At 56.6% G+C, this 15366-nt stretch overlaps 1 protein-coding gene across 6 annotated transcripts in view; it reads left to right on the forward strand.

Annotated features, from left to right (window-relative positions):
• PIK3R6 (phosphoinositide-3-kinase regulatory subunit 6) overlaps positions 1 to 15366 on the forward strand; it is a 33766-nt gene that overhangs the window by 18286 nt on the left and 114 nt on the right. For 4 of the 6 annotated variants that reach the window (XM_088065376.1, XM_088065375.1, XM_014259694.2 and 1 more), the window contains exons 8-20: positions 281 to 464; positions 1159 to 1306; positions 2222 to 2308; positions 2882 to 3326; positions 3870 to 3963; positions 4728 to 4844; positions 5345 to 5455; positions 7076 to 7166; positions 7785 to 7855; positions 8052 to 8142; positions 8534 to 8604; positions 11827 to 11939; positions 12582 to 15320. In XM_088065376.1, the coding sequence (XP_087921502.1) occupies positions 281 to 464; positions 1159 to 1306; positions 2222 to 2308; positions 2882 to 3326; positions 3870 to 3963; positions 4728 to 4844; positions 5345 to 5455; positions 7076 to 7166; positions 7785 to 7855; positions 8052 to 8142; positions 8534 to 8604; positions 11827 to 11939; positions 12582 to 12738 (1780 nt within the window). In that variant the 3' untranslated portion in view covers positions 12739 to 15320. Of the gene's footprint in view, positions 1 to 280; positions 465 to 1158; positions 1307 to 2221; positions 2309 to 2881; positions 3327 to 3869; positions 3964 to 4727; positions 4845 to 5344; positions 5456 to 7075; positions 7167 to 7784; positions 7856 to 8051; positions 8143 to 8533; positions 8605 to 11826; positions 11940 to 12581; positions 15321 to 15366 lie in introns of those variants that run through there. The other 2 variants (XM_005530951.3, XR_015774315.1) reach the window with 2 other exon arrangements.

Here is a 15366-nt window from a genome sequence, read left to right on the forward strand (position 1 = left end):
CAGACAACCTGGGCCTAAACCATGTGGTCTTGGGGGACACAAGTGGGTGACGTCCACATCCTTCACATTTCAGTGACACTTTGCGTCGGGAGGGCACGTTCCTCCTGTGTCCCAAATTATTTTGGGAGGCAGGGAGTTGCCCCTGTGGGGGGAAACAGGGTAGAGAATGGGCATATCAACAGCAGCAATGGCAAAAGTGAGACGTGAGCTGCTCTGCCAGCCCTGATGTGGGTGATGCGAGTCTGCATCTCCCTCTTTCCGCACCCTGCTGCCCCCCCAGGATTTTCATCTTTGCTGACCCAGAGCTGCTGCCTGAAGCCATCTGCAATGCGCTGGTCACCGACACCGAGGCAGCACAAGTGTCCCAGAGCCCCCGGGGCTGCATGAGCTGCGTGGTCACCCACGCCCTGCAGGCGGCCCTGGGTGACACCTGCGACATCCACGGCCTCAGGGCCCGACTCCAGGTAATGCAGCAGCTCCTCTGGTGCCTTTCCAATGGTCCTGCTCTGGCTGGACATCTTGGAGAAACAACAGGTGTTTTGGCAAGTGGAGAAAGCCCCCAGCTCCTCAATGCTGATCTACAGCCCCAGCAGCCCCAGAGCTGGGCTGGGGTTGAACTCAAATGGAAATGAGTTTTCCTTTGAATGGAAAGCAGTGGCTACAGCAGAGCCAGAGTTTGGAACCTTTAGTCTGAGTGTTGGTTTTGCCCAGCAGAGCTGAAACAGAGCCTCTGTTATCTCCTCTGAGGGCTCCTGGGCACTGCAGGAACCTCTCAGGGAAAAGGTTCCAATCAGTTTTCTCCAGAACCTCCTGGGAGGAGCTGTGGGGCCACAGGAACACAAATGGCTGGCTCAGAAACTTTGCAGGGGCTCTTGGCAATTTCCACCCCAAGGACAGTTTGTGTGCCTGGTGTCCCCTTCTCCCAAGAGTCACCCCAAGTGCCAGCACTGCTGAGGGTGCCCCAAGGGACACGGTGCCCATCAGCTGCAAAGCTGCCAGAAAAGGAGTTTTAAGCAGCCGGCACAGACAGCATCTCTCCTGGGCACAACAGGACCTTTGTGTGTGCCTAAGAAACAATTTTTGCAGGACTCATTTGCTCTTTCTGCCCCTGTCGCGACCCTACGTGATTCCAGGTGCTCACAGCCCCTCTCCCACCAGGCCTTGGCCCCAGGGGATGTGGAGCACTGGTTCCAGCAGGTGGTGGTGGCCGTGGAGGGCACAGCCAGTGAGGGGGGCTCGGACCGGGGCCAGCACACGGCGCGGCTGGAGAGGATCTACCATGGCCTCCTGGGCTCCTTGCCTGCAGGTGAGCCCCAGCCAGACATTGCTCTGGGACAGGGAACCCTTGTGTCCCCACTGTGTCCTTGCCATCCCCTGTAGCAGCAGGAGCAGGCTCCCTGTGTGACCCTGTGGCTAGCAGGGAGAACCAGCCCTGGAAGGCAGATTTGTGACTGAGGAGAGGGACAATGGAAATTCCTGCTGCTGATTCAGGGCTTTAAGGTCCCTTCCTGCCCAAACCCTTCTCTGATGTGCTGGATGGTGGCACTGCCACCTCCTGCCATCCCTACCATGCTCTGTTCCAGCCTGGTGCCACTGGGGCTACACAAACTACAACAAAATCCCAACCCTTCTCATCTCCTCACAGAGATCTGGGACAACCAGAGGCAAATGGGGTCATGGTTCCTCTCCTGGCTACTCCCAGTGTCCCAACCTCCTCCAGAAGGCAGGAGAATGTCCCAGTGCAGGATTTTGGGAAGAACAGCTGGTGGTGCCGGGAGGGGTGTGGGACCATCACCTTTTGTGGGTGGTGAGGGGGTAGAGGACCATCACTTTTTAGGGGGTGGTGAGTGTTAAATTGTCCCACTATTGCCACAGAGCTCTCATGAGTTAAAAGAGCCAGTGCTGGTGGGGTCAGAGGGTTCAGATCACCACGTGCATTGGAAGAATGTTTATTCTGCAATCCCTCTGCTGGCTGCCAAGCGAGGTCCTTCACTTCTGCCCGTGCCCCTGTTTCCCCCTTTTCATTTCTCCCTCCCACCAATGGGGTAGACACTTTGTGATGGCTCAATTTGTGAGAGCAGAGGCCTCACAGGCTCACATCTGGCCAGGAGCACTGGGGTGGGAGAGCCCCAGGGCTGCCTCAGCCAGCATCAGCCCCGGGGGTTCGTGGTCCTGTGTGGGGAAATGCTGCCATGTGCCCCAAGCATCCTTGTTTTCCCAGGGAATGCTCCCCAGGAAGGGCTGCAGGGGACTCCTCTGCCCAACCCCAACATCAGCTTCCACCTGTGGACAGAAGATGAGCAGCTCTGTGAGTGCCCTGGGCCTGGGGGGAGCTGGGGGGCAGTCTGAGCCCGAGGGTCAGTGTCCCAGAGGGGTCACTTAGCCCTGACCTTCGGTAGGGAGTTTTAGAACCATTGTCCCGAGGCCAAACTCATGGAGATTTGTGCTAACTGCTCTAGCCCTGAGGGCTTCTGGGGCTAGGCCAGGGGCTTTGGGGTGTGAAGGGGTGAAGGAGCTGGGGCTGCAGCAGGATATGCCCAGAGTATCTGACTTTGTTGTGGCTGCCCCTGGAACCCTGGCAGTGCCCAAGGCCAGGCTGGATGGAGCTCTGAGCAGCCTGGTCTGGTGGAAGGCATCCCTGCCCTTGGCAGAGATGGGAACGAGATGATCTTCCCTTCCAACCCAAACCAGTCCGGGATTCTGGGATTCTGGTATTGGGGTGGTACTGAACTCTCTGCATGGGAAATGGGACTGCCTGCTCTTGGAGCCGCCGGCGGAGATCTCAGCTCTGCGGTTTCGCTGGGAGGGGGGAAGCTGCAGCAGGACAGGGCTGAGCCTGGCGCTGCTGGCTCTCCCTGCTGCAGCCGCTCCGTGCCCGCAGGGAAGGAGCTGGTGCTGTTCCTCCGTCCGCTGTCGCAGAGCTGTGAGCCCGACTGCCTGGGCCAGGAGCTGGATCCCACGGAGATGCAGGACATCCTTGCGGGCTGTGGCTGCTGCGAGCAGAGCCGCTTCTCCGTGCTGTCCACCGACAGCGGCATCGAGCGGGACCTGCCCGCGCAGGACGAGCCCAGCGCCGCGGACACGGAGCCCGCCCGGCTCCACAGGAAGGGCGGCATCAAGAAAAAGCTGTCCCCGCTGGACAGCGTGGCCTTGCTGCAGGCTGGCAGCGCTGTCCCTGCAGGGAAGCCCCCCGGGAAGCAGCCCAGGAGGTCAGGGACGGCCCCGCAGCCCTTGGCCCCGCTCCAGAGGCGGCACACCGCCCGTGTGATGCTGCTGGGAGACGATCGCATCCTGGGCCGCCTGGCACAAGCCTTTCACTCCCTCAGGTACCTGCGGCCACCTGTGCTCTGCGGGCAGCAGGACTGCGTGGCTGCTTTGCCCTGCAGGTTGTTGGAACAGCCAGGGGCTGGGGACGGGGTTGGGCTCGGTAGTACCTGGGGCAGGCTGGGTCCTGGGGGTTTGGCTCCCAAATGCACTCGACTGCCACTGGCTGCTCTCCTGGCTCAGGTGATGCACACAGTGAGTCCTCCACTCTGTCCCTGGGCTCAGTTAAATGAGGCAAGGTGTTTTCCCATGCCAAAGGGAAACATTCTACAGAGAAGCTGTTCCCCAGGCTTGGGGGTGGGTGACAGTGTGGGCAGCCTGGGGAGCAGAGCTGGGTGCACAGGGACACCGGGCCCTGACAAAAACCTCTCTGAGGCTCCCCATCACCTCCCCCGGCTTGACTGGGGAAGCCAGGGCACGTCCTGGGAAAGGAGGCAGCGAGGGGGGCACATGTCAGAGCAGCTGCAGTGTCCTGGCACTGGCCAGCCTTGCCCAGGAGATGCGTTCTGCCCCTTTCCCTTGGCACATCTCATTTTTCATTTCAGGAAACGGGAAGCCCGGCGAGTGTTCCTGACTCCCAGGCTGAACCTGCAGTTCTACCACATCCCTGTGCTGCCAGGACACCCCTCGGCTGCTGCGGTGAGGGCCTGGCAGGGGATGGGTTTTTTGGGGAGGAGCAGGGGGATCCAGGAATTCCTGCCCATTCCTGCCTGGTCCCAGCCAACATGGAGCTGCTGGGCTCATTTTGGGGTGTCAGCTCCTTCGGTCCTTCAGTCCTGCTTCCAGGCCTCAGCAGAGGAGGATCCATGAAGTTTAGCCAAGGACTGATGATTTTCCTACCTCCCAAATGTTGAGGGGAAGCAGTTGCTGCTCATTGAGGACTTTGCCCCCTTGGCCATGGCCCCAGTTCTAGGTCTGTGAGTCTCTACTCGCGGTTTATGTCAGTCACATCCCTTCCCCTCTGACAGCCTCGACACGGAGGTAAATGAACAATTGCATTTAGGATATTTTCAGCTGGCCCAGAGCTGGCTGTGACCCCTGACAAACAGGCTGTTAAAAGATCAGTATTCCTTTTTTTCATTCCTCACAGAAGTTTTGTGCTGGAGCATCTGCTAAATGAGTTTGCCAGCTTCTCTGGATGGAGCAGGGAAAGGACAGGGATGGGGGAATGTCACAGGTCTCTCTAGCTCCTTATGGCTCCTGATATGATGAATTCCCATTCCTCCTTGGCTGCAGAAAGCTTCCTAGAAGTGTGAACCAAGTCCCACAGGAGCTGGATTTAGGGCTGGAAGTGGCTGGGAGGGGTTCTCCAGGACCTTCTCTTCATGTTTTGCTCAATACAAGCCCAGGAAAAGCAAACAATCCTCGGGTTGGAGTGACTGTGAGCTGTGTTTCCCCTGCAGGATGCTGCTGGCCCTGAGGGGCTGTGTGAAGTGGCCGGGTACCTGGGCAGGGCTGACCCCTGGTACGAGAGCAACATCAACACTCTGTGCCACATGATCCCCAAGCTGGCCAGCATGGTACGAGGAAAGCCTTCCCCTTTCCCAAAAACACCTGCAGCACCTGAGGAGAGGGTCTGTGCCCTGCAGGGCTCTCCATCCCCAGACAGAGATTTTTCCCTGCAAACGTTCCCCAGGGCCCTGCTGGGCTCTCCATCCCCAGAGATTTCTCCCTGCAAACCCTCGCCAGGGCCCTGCCAGGAGGTGCTGGTATCTGACACTGTCCCAGCCCACAAGAGCCATTTGCTGTGATGGGTTTTCTGACCAGGGGACAGGAAATTGCAGATTTCAAGAAAGAAAACTTTTGCTGAAATCCCCCAGCTCTCATTTCCTGGCAGTTTGAGCCTCCACTGACAGCCTGCACAAAAAGGGCCGAGAGGTGGGCGCAGTTCCCACTCTGTGTGAGTGGCAAGGCCAGAGGACAGCTCATCCCTCACTCTGAGTCCAGGAAGGTTTGAGGCTTTGTGGTGGGGTTTCTGAGAAGTGGCAGGGGCTGACCCAGCCTGTGATTTGCCCCCCAGCCATCGTCACCGAGCAGGGCCCTGGTGACCGACCTGTTCCTCACCGATGTCATCGCCTACTACGCACGCATGGGCACCCAGCCCGTCTGCTTCCAGGTTCACTCTGTCAAGGTGGGTGGCACAGCTGGAACAGTCCCCAGGCCTTCAGTGCCCCCACAAGTGCTGGCAGAGCTGTGCAGAGCCAGGGGGTCGGGGGGCTTGTGGCAGAGATTCCCGTTCCCTCCAGCCCAGCCCTCCCTGCCCATTCCCACAGCCGCTGACCCTGGAGCTCAGCTCGGCTGGAGCCAATGATCCTGGTGAGGCCATTTCAGGATCTCAGCTCAGCAAGGGAGCTTTGAAATCCCCCACAGGGTCAGAGACTTCTTGCTCTGCTGGGTTCAGGGTGCTCAGGGGCCCTGGTACCTCCTCCTGATTTAGATGCTGGGAGCCAACAGGGCTTTGCTGAGCAGCTTTGCCCAAACCTGCCTGTACCTGCAGGGGCTTTGCAGGGTTTCCTGCAGCACCATTTGATTTATTTCCTGCCAGCTTTGCTCTGAAATGGTATCAGAGCGAGGCCTGGCACTTGATAGGAGAGCAAAGAAGGGCAAAGTTCAAGCACACAATATTAACCCTCCCCTCCCTGCTCCTCTGGCAGCTCTGGCAGCCCTGGCAACCCCTCCAAAGCTCAGGCTGATGCACTGATGCACTTTTAATCTGCTCACAGCCACTGCACCTATTCCAGCACCCGAGGAGCCCCAGCATGAGCAAACTGGCACGAGGCTTGCAAAGAGCTTTGTTAATTCCTGGTGGAGCATCCCCAGGACTTCACTCATAACCCATGGCCTGTCAGTTCTTGGAGCACCTGGGCCTTGGTTTGTGGCTGGGCATTTTGGTTTTCTGGTGAAATTGTCTTGCAGTCATATCTCCTCCAGGGTGAAACTGGGCAGTGAGAGCGTAGGTGATTCAGGCAGGGGAAGAGGAGCTGGCTCCAGATGTGGTTTTCAGATAGAGGCCCCTGAGCTGCCCTCCTGCCAGCCAGGCTGAGGCTGCCAACACTGCCCCAGTTTCACTCCTGGGCTGGAGCCCCCTGTTCCTCTCTGGCTGCAGGAAGCTGCCCACAGGAGCGAGCCACATCCCACAGGAGCTGGCCCTGGGGCCAGGAGTGCCTGGGACAGGTTCTCCAGCACCTGCTCTTCACCTCTTGCCCAACACAAGCCCATGAAAAGAAAATATTCCATAGGGCTGGAGTGATCTGGCGATTTAGGTTGAAACAGAGAGAAACTATGTCCCCTGGAGCTCAGCAGCAGCTCAGCTGGGCCTGGGGAAGTGCCCCCGGTGATGTGGGTGTGTGCCTGGGAGCTGACTCGTCTCTGAGGGCACAGTGACATCCAGTGGCAGGGGACACTGCCCGTGGCTCGTCTGGCCAGGTCCCCGTGGCTCCTGGCAAATCCTGCCATACTCCTGGAGCTCAGGAAGCAGAGCCAGGGCAGTTCCCCTGTCCCACAGGAGCCCTAAGTGCCATGAAAAGGTCCCGGCTCCCCTTGGCTGCTCTGGAGAAGCTGTTCATGCTACGAGCCTCGTGTGACACCTCAGGGGGACAGAGGAGACATCCTCAGGGTTGTTCCTGTCAGAGAAGTTCCCCTCAGGAATGGGAATGTCCCCCTCAGGAATGTTCCTGTCAGGGATGGGAATGTTCCCCTCAGGGATGTTCCTCTCAGGAATGTTTCTCCCAGGGATGTTCTTCTCTTCCAGGTCCTGTTTCGGGACCCAGCGCAGGACCCAGCTGAGGACGTGTTCCTCACAGAGCTGCTGACCCAGGTGCAGGACAGCCCCTCACACAGAGGTGTGTGCGTCCCCCCAGCCCCAGCCTGGACAGGACTGCTGCACCCCCCAATCCCTCAGCCTGCAGAGCTCCAGGCCTTGGGCAGTACTCCTTGTTCCTCACAGGACTTCCCCAAATGCCTCCATCTCCTTCCTGGAGTCAGGAAATCAGGCTAAATGGAGACCTGGTGGCTGCTGGCTCCTAGGCTCAGCCAGGGTTTGTAGTCTGTGCCTTTGGTCGGCTCCAGGACACTTAGTTGGACCAGAGCTCTGATTTAGTTGAGGAGACAAGCTGGGCTTCACAGGCACTGGTTAGAAATCCAGTTCCTCGAGTTGCCAGGGATGGAACAACAGTGCTTGAAGGCTGGACTGTTCCAGAAGTCCCATCAGCACCTCCATCAGTGCACTCTGGTGTCCAGTCCAGCGGATATTTGTCACTGAGGTTGGGCACAGAGCCTGCAGTGAGTCTGTCCTGCTGGCACAGAGCCTCAGCTCCCAGGGCAGGGACAGAAGGGACAAAGTGTGACAGAAGGCCACTGTGTGACACGAGGGCAGCTCAGCCCATGGGAGGATCCCTCTCTGCTGAGCACAGACAGGTGGGATGAGGGACACTGAATCCCACCCAGTTCCCTCCTCACAGACCTGAGCACAACCAAGAGGAAAAGCAGCCTGGACGGCCCCGGAATCGATCTCACCGTGACCTACAGGAAGGTGTGTGAGGCTCCCTGCACCCCAAGTGTCTCTGCTCCCAGGGATGCCCAGCAGGGCACACACCTCCTGAAGGGAGTCTGACCCTCCCTCTTTCCTCTGGAACCTCTGGAACTGCTCTCCAGGCTGTCCTCTGGAACAGCCACCCCACGGCCAGCCCCTGCCAGGGGCACTGACAGGACACTGGCCTTGCCCACAGGTTGTGCTGAGTGACCGGCACAAGGAGCTGGCCCTGGCCCTGCGCTCCACAGGCCTGCTGATGAAAGCCATCCCTGCTGAGGAGGCTGAAGGTGGGTTCTTCCTGCTTTGCTGAGGTTTCTGGTGCTCAGTGGAGTAAATCTGGCCAGGTCCTTGGTGCCAGCTGTGTCTGGGCTGTGGGGTGGGGGGAATCAGTGACAGGAATATTGGTGTCCTCATGGTCTGGTTGGGGTTTTCTCAGGAATGACGTGCCTGAGGCTCAGACAGGATTTAAACACCTTCCCTCTGCTCCAGCCTTCCTCTTTCACCTGGCCCTTAGCACAGCTTTCCACCCTGACATGATCCCACACAGTTCCTTTGCCCATGGAGCTTGCTGGAGCCCTGTGTGTCCACAGGCACTGCACCCAAATGTGGGGCAGAGCCCCGGAAAGCTGAGCTGAGGCTGTGCTGTGGCCCCAGACCAGCCCTCTGCTTCTGTCACAGGCCTGGGCTGTTTGAGTGTGACCATCACCGAAATCATCAGGATCAACAACCTGGCAGGACGGTCCTTCTCAGTGAGTACTCATGGCTCAGGCCCTCAGGGGCCACAATCCCTTACAGCAGCAGGGAAAGGGGCAGCCCTGTGGGGAGGAGAGGGCTTTGGGGCCACCCTGCTCAGACAGTGTTTGGTAGTTGCTTTCCATGGAAAAGTCTGAATGTTTGAGCCAAAGCCCCAAATGGGCTTCCTGCTGGTCAGTGTCACCTCTGCTGGTCAGTGTCACCTCTGCTGGTCAGTGTCATCCCTGCTGGCCAGTGTCACCTCTGCTGGTCAGTGTCACCTCTGCTGGTCAGTGTCACCTCTGCTGGTCAGTGTCACCTCTGCTGGTCAGTGTCATCCCTGCTGGCCAGTGTCACCTCTGCTGGTCAGTGTCACCTCTGCTGGTCAGTGTCATCCCTCCTGGCCAGTGTCATCCCTGCTGGCCAGTGTCATCCCTGCTGGTCAGTGTCATCCCTGCTGGTCACTGTCATCCCTGCTGGTCAGTGTCATCCCTGCTGGTCAGTGTCACCTCTGCTGGTCAGTGTCATCCCTGCTGGTCAGTGTCATCCCTGCTGGTCAGTGTCACCTCTGCTGGTCAGTGTCACCTCTGCTGGTCAGTGCCCTCCCTGCTGGTCAGTGTCACCTCTGCTGGTCAGTGTCACCTCTGCTGGTCAGTGTCATCCCTGCTGGTCAGTGCCCTCCCTGCTGGTCAGTGCCCTCCCTGCTGGTCAGTGTCACCTCTGCTGGTCAGTGTCACCTCTGCTGGTCAGTGTCATCCCTGCTGGTCAGTGCCCTCCCTGCTGGTCAGTGTCACCTCTGCTGGTCAGTGTCACCTCTGCTGGTCAGTGTCATCCCTGCTGGTCAGTGCCCTCCCTGCTGGTCAGTGTCACCTCTGCTGGTCAGTGTCACCTCTGCTGGTCAGTGTCATCCCTGCTGGTCAGTGTCACCTCTGCTGGCCAGTGTCATCCCTGCTGGTCAGTGTCACCTCTGCTGGTCAGTGTCACCTCTGCTGGTCAGTGTCATCCCTGCTGGTCAGTGTCACCTCTGCTGGCCAGTGTCATCCCTGCTGGTCAGTGTCACCTCTGCTGGTCAGTGTCATCCCTGCTGGTCAGTGTCACCTCTGCTGGTCAGTGTCATCCCTGCTGGTCAGTGCCCTCCCTGCTGGTCAGTGTCATCCCTGCTGGTCAGTGTCACCTCTGCTGGTCAGTGTCATCCCTGCTGGTCAGTGTCACCTCTGCTGGTCAGTGTCATCCCTGCTGGCCAGTGTCATCCCTGCTGGTCAGTGTCACCTCTGCTGGTCAGTGTCATCCCTGCTGGTCAGTGTCACCTCTGCTGGCCAGTGTCATCCCTGCTGGTCAGTGTCACCTCTGCTGGTCAGTGTCATCCCTGCTGGCCAGTGTCATCCCTGCTGGTCAGTGTCACCTCTGCTGGTCAGTGTCATCCCTGCTGGTCAGTGTCACCTCTGCTGGTCAGTGTCACCTCTGCTGGTCAGTGTCATCCCTGCTGGTCAGTGTCACCTCTGCTGGTCAGTGCCCTCCCTGCTGGTCAGTGCCCTCCCTGCTGGTCAGTGTCACCTCTGCTGGTCAGTGTCATCCCTGCTGGTCAGTGCCCTCCCTGCTGGTCAGTGTCACCTCTGCTGGTCAGTGTCATCCCTGCTGGTCAGTGTCATCCCTGCTGGTCAGTGTCACCTCTGCTGGTCAGTGTCATCCCTGCTGGTCAGTGTCACCTCTGCTGGTCAGTGTCATCCCTGCTGGTCAGTGTCACCTCTGCTGGTCAGTGCCCTCCCTGCTGGTCAGTGTCACCTCTGCTGGTCAGTGTCACCTCTGCTGGTCAGTGCCCTCCCTGCTGGTCAGTGTCACCTCTGCTGGTCAGTGTCATCCCTCCTGGCCAGTGTCATCCCTGCTGGTCAGTGTCATCCCTGCTGGTCAGTGTCACCTCTGCTGGTCAGTGTCATCCCTGCTGGCCAGTGTCACCTCTGCTGGTCAGTGCCCTCCCTGCTGGTCAGTGCCCTCCCTGCTGGTCAGTGTCATCCCTGCTGGTCAGTGTCACCTCTGCTGGTCAGTGTCATCCCTGCTGGCCAGTGTCACCTCTGCTGGTCAGTGTCATCCCTGCTGGTCAGTGTCATCCCTGCTGGTCAGTGTCACCTCTGCTGGTCAGTGTCATCCCTGCTGGTCAGTGTCACCTCTGCTGGTCAGTGTCATCCCTGCTGGTCAGTGTCATCCCTGCTGGTCAGTGTCACCTCTGCTGGTCACTGTCACCTCTGCTGGTCAGTGTCACCTCTGCTGGTCAGTGTCATCCCTGCTGGTCAGTGTCATCCCTGCTGGCCACTGTCATCCCTGCTGGTCAGTGTCATCCCTGCTGGTCAGTGTCACCTCTGCTGGTCAGTGTCACCTCTGCTGGTCAGTGCCCTCCCTGCTGGTCAGTGTCATCCCTGCTGGTCAGTGTCATCCCTGCTGGTCAGTGTCACCTCTGCTGGCCAGTGTCATCCCTGCTGGTCAGTGTCACCTCTGCTGGTCAGTGTCACCTCTGCTGGTCAGTGTCACCTCTGCTGGCCAGTGTCATCCCTGCTGGTCAGTGTCACCTCTGCTGGTCAGTGTCATCCCTGCTGGTCAGTGTCACCTCTGCTGGTCAGTGTCACCTCTGCTGGTCAGTGTCATCCCTGCTGGTCAGTGTCACCTCTGCTGGTCAGTGCCCTCCCTGCTGGTCAGTGCCAAGAAACAGGAACTTCACTGAATCTATTTATCAGCTCACAAAGATGCATTTGTAAGAGTGAGGATTGAAATTTTGACTTGTGTCCTTTTTGTTTTACTTGAGAGTTTCAGCAGACCCCAGAGGAGACACTGCCCGTGGTAATGTGCCACTGCAGTTTCAATGGCATTAAATATTAGTGTGCCTTGTCATTTGGGCCCCTGGCTCCCAGCTGGTGTTTTTAGCCAGCACATTTTGCTCATTCTAACCTGGCTTTTGGGAATACCGAGGTGCTGCAGCCCCACTGTCCACAGAGATACTCCATGGCCATGGAGAACAGACCACACCCCACAGCAGACATCCCAAACTCAGCCAACACTGCCAGTTTGGAAAGTCTGTCCTTTCAGAACATGGCCAGCTTCTGAGTGCAGAGGAAGGATTCGCTTTTTGTCACATCTGAGGCTGAAAAAGAAAACCAGAGAAATGTCATTTTCTGTTCCTGTCACACCCAGCACGCAGTCCGGGGAGGGGAGGGACACCTCAGCAGGCTCTCCCTCCTCTCCCCATCCAGGCCGTGGCAAACAGGTTCAAAGCACGGACTGTCAAGATCAGGAGCCCAGAGCAGAGACCCTTCACGGTGCGGCTGGACAAGGACAGCAGGAGAACCTACAGGGATGTGATCGGGTGAGAACTGGGGTGCCAGGCTCTGCACATCTGCCCTGCACCCCCACTGTCTGCCAGGGAGCCCTGATCCTCATACATGACAAAAACCTCATGTTCCTTCTCCAGGGAAAGCAGGGCACACTGGGGCTCTCCTGCATTTGTGTTTTCAGGTGAAGGTGTGAGGAACAAAACAGTTCTTTGCAGAAAAGGTGCTGTCATTGAGACAGTAGAAAAGCAGGCACCTCCAGGGACAAACAGAGCTTAGACCTCCTGAATTATGAATTATATCATGATGCTGATGCTCTCTGCACTGCCTGCATTCCTCATTGGGGGTCTCCAGCAGGTGCTGGTGGGGGACAGGACCCAGCCCTGTGGAAATGGCCAGGATTAATGTGCCTGGAGCAGCTGCAGTGACATGGGATGTGCTGATGCATCAAGGTTCAGCCAACAAACTGAATTCCTGAGTCACACTGAGCCAGTCTCAGGACCTTGGGTTTGTGTCAAACACTGACACGCAGCAGCTCATCTCTGCAATCAAACCCAGCTGGAAAAAGCATAAAATTAGCAGTGGGAGAGCTCTCCTGCATCAGACAGTGCAGAGAGTTGGGGTTCACTCAGAGATTAGACCTGAATATGCAGTGAGTGTGTTCTGTGCTCTTCCAGCCTGGAGGTGTCTCCCTGCCTCGAGCCCAGCTACTGCCTGCAGAAGACAAAGACCATGAAATTCAACCTTCACAAAACAGAAGACATGGGGCTTGTGAAATACCTGCCCAAGTCTCTGCTGCTGCCCATCAACACTTTTGCAGGAGTCATCCAGTGAAGGAAACAAAAAGGTGGGGTCAGCACAGAGGACATGGAAAGAGAACACACACTAAAAGCTGCCAGTGGTGACTTTAAACAGCAGTGGTGTAAAGAGCTGCCCCAGCAGAGGTGGACAGGCTCAGAGGGCACAGCCATGCCCTGCTGGTAACAGTGTGACCATGCCCTGCCAAGGGCACAGCCAAGCTGCAGGACTGAGCTTTCACCTTTTGCACAAGTCAGGCAAAAGCTTTGAGCTCCTCCATTCAGGAAGAGTGAGGAAGACCCATGGGAGGTGGTGCTGGCTGTCCTTTGGAGCCCAGCGCAGCTGGCAGCAGCAATATTTATTTTGAAGATGACTGACAGCCCAGCAGGGATCAGGTTTTCACCTCACAGCCCAAACATTGTTGGTGCTCCCCTATGCCAGACTTGGGCAGCAAACATCCTGTCCCTGAAGGAAGCTGAAGGGAGGCAGAAGGCTCACAGGCACATCTGGAAACCCTGCACAAGCAGCTGTTGTTGTTGTGATAACGTGGGGTTTTAGGGGTGACCAGTGGCTCTATGCCCCTCTGATTCTTTGGGGCTTCACTGCGGGGTTTGTACACACAAAGAAAATGCTCAAAAAGCCAAAAGGCTTTGAGCTGGGCTGGAGTGTGGGCTGTGTGTCCAGAGTTTGTTCTGTACAGCTGTAAATTACATAGATGGATGATAAATTATTTGTATAGGTGTCATGGATCACTTGTACCAGAAGGTGCAATCCTTTTAATGCCAATTTAAAGAAATTAAGACAAACCCAAGCTGAAACTGCCAGTTGGTTGTTGTTGTGAGTTTGCACGTGGCTGGGGATGGATGCCCAGGAGTTCCACTTGAACATGAGGTTCAGTTTCTGCCCTGTGCAGTGACCGAGCCCCAAATTTCTGGAGGGCAGGATGGGGTGTCGGTCCAGCCTGGCACTGCTGGAAGCTGATCCTGCCTGGGTCAGATGGATCCTGAGCAGGGCTCCTCGAGCTGCTGAAACAGCCAGGCAGGGACAGCCACAACCCCAGAAAGAGAGAGGGGAGTTTATTTCTGTCCCTCACTAACCAGGGGACCCCCAAAGCAATACCTGGGCACAGGCGCACAAGCAGAGAGCAGCACTTGGTCCATACCAGAGGATCTCCTCCACATGGAGTTATCCCAGGTTATTCCCAGCTGGAAGCCACTGGCTTTCAGCCTTCCTCTTTTAACCCATTCCTGGCTTAAGCCTCCTTACCCACCCCCACCCTGCCTTCACCTCCAAGGCACAGATTTCAGCTGCTCTCCAGGAGGTAAGTTTTGCTTATAAATGAAACATCGATGGTCTGATGTCATCAAAAAATCTTCAGTGGGGTTTAAATGAGCCTTGGAGTCTCTTCAGCCACCAGCAAAGGCTGCTGTCAATTGATCAGGTATTCCTTGGTCAGGGAATCGCATCATTCCTGTGAAGAAGGATGGATTTTAGTAACATCTGCCTGAGTGGCTCACAAGTGCCCAGACAGGCAGCTGCAAAAAGCAGAATATTTATGGAAATGCATATTTAATATGGCATATGCAAATGGCCTGGCAGTGTGTCACCCTGCCGTGTTGTGGGCTCGGCAGGAAGCGCTGGAGACAAGGAAAGGACTCCTGGGTGATAATTCCTTTCTCTGTATGAATCAATCCCGCATTATCTGTACATCAGATGCTTTCAGGGTAATTAGCTCTCTCTCTTCCCAGCACCAATCCTCTGTGCCAGCACAATGCTCTGCTGGAATGGCTCTATAGATAGAATTGTCCTGTGCCAAGAATAGCTGGAACTTTTTATTAAGATGTTATCTTCTCCCAGGAATTCAAACACGAGTGGAGCAATTTTGATGTCAAGAATTTCTCCTGGTCTTGTTATTGTGTAATACCTGAGGAACAAAGCGAGTTAATGGGGATCTGCCTGCACTCAGTCATCCCTGCACACAGCACATCCAGAGCCTTTGTAAGAGACACAGAAAGAGCTGCAATGGTTTGAAATGCAGCTGCTGCTTCAGCTGCCAGTGCTGCCCTCGTTAGAAGCTGATTACCTGGGAGAGCTGTGCCCTTTCCATCTGCCTCAGCACAGCAGCAGCTGCTGGATTCCAGTTTCACAAGGAGAGGCCTCGGAGTGACAGGTGCCTGTCCATCCTGGAGCTCCCTGAATCAGCACCAAATGTGTTTAATGGATTGATAACCTTAAAAAAAACACCTGTTTGTGCAAGATTATTACATTGACATTCAGCTTTGGGCATTCTCTTGAATCCTGCATGTTCACAGCACGAGTGCATCTCCCTAAGGAGAAGAGGAAGATCCATTGAATCTCCTCAGCCTCAGAATTCCAGAACCTGGGCGAGGGAAGAAGCCCAGGCTGCTCCTGTCAGGTGTGGAGCACATGCTGCTCCTGTCCCCAATCTACACTTTCCTCCACACTGTGGATTTTCCCAGGAGGATTCCATCCCATCCACCAGATCCAATGGTGTGTGAATTGTATCCTGACTGTGGGAGACTCTGGACTGCCTGATTTACTCCTATGCTTTTATTAGGGATAAAGTGAGTGTATAAAATGCATTAAACTCAAATTCAGCCCCCAGCAGATCTGGCTGCTCACAGTGAAAGTCATCCTGGAGAG

This window comes from Pseudopodoces humilis, chromosome 21 (assembly GCF_049639895.1).
Source record: "Pseudopodoces humilis isolate 2021_Gansu_Grassland_sample_001 chromosome 21, ASM4963989v1, whole genome shotgun sequence".
Classification (NCBI taxonomy): domain Eukaryota; kingdom Metazoa; phylum Chordata; class Aves; order Passeriformes; family Paridae; genus Pseudopodoces; species Pseudopodoces humilis.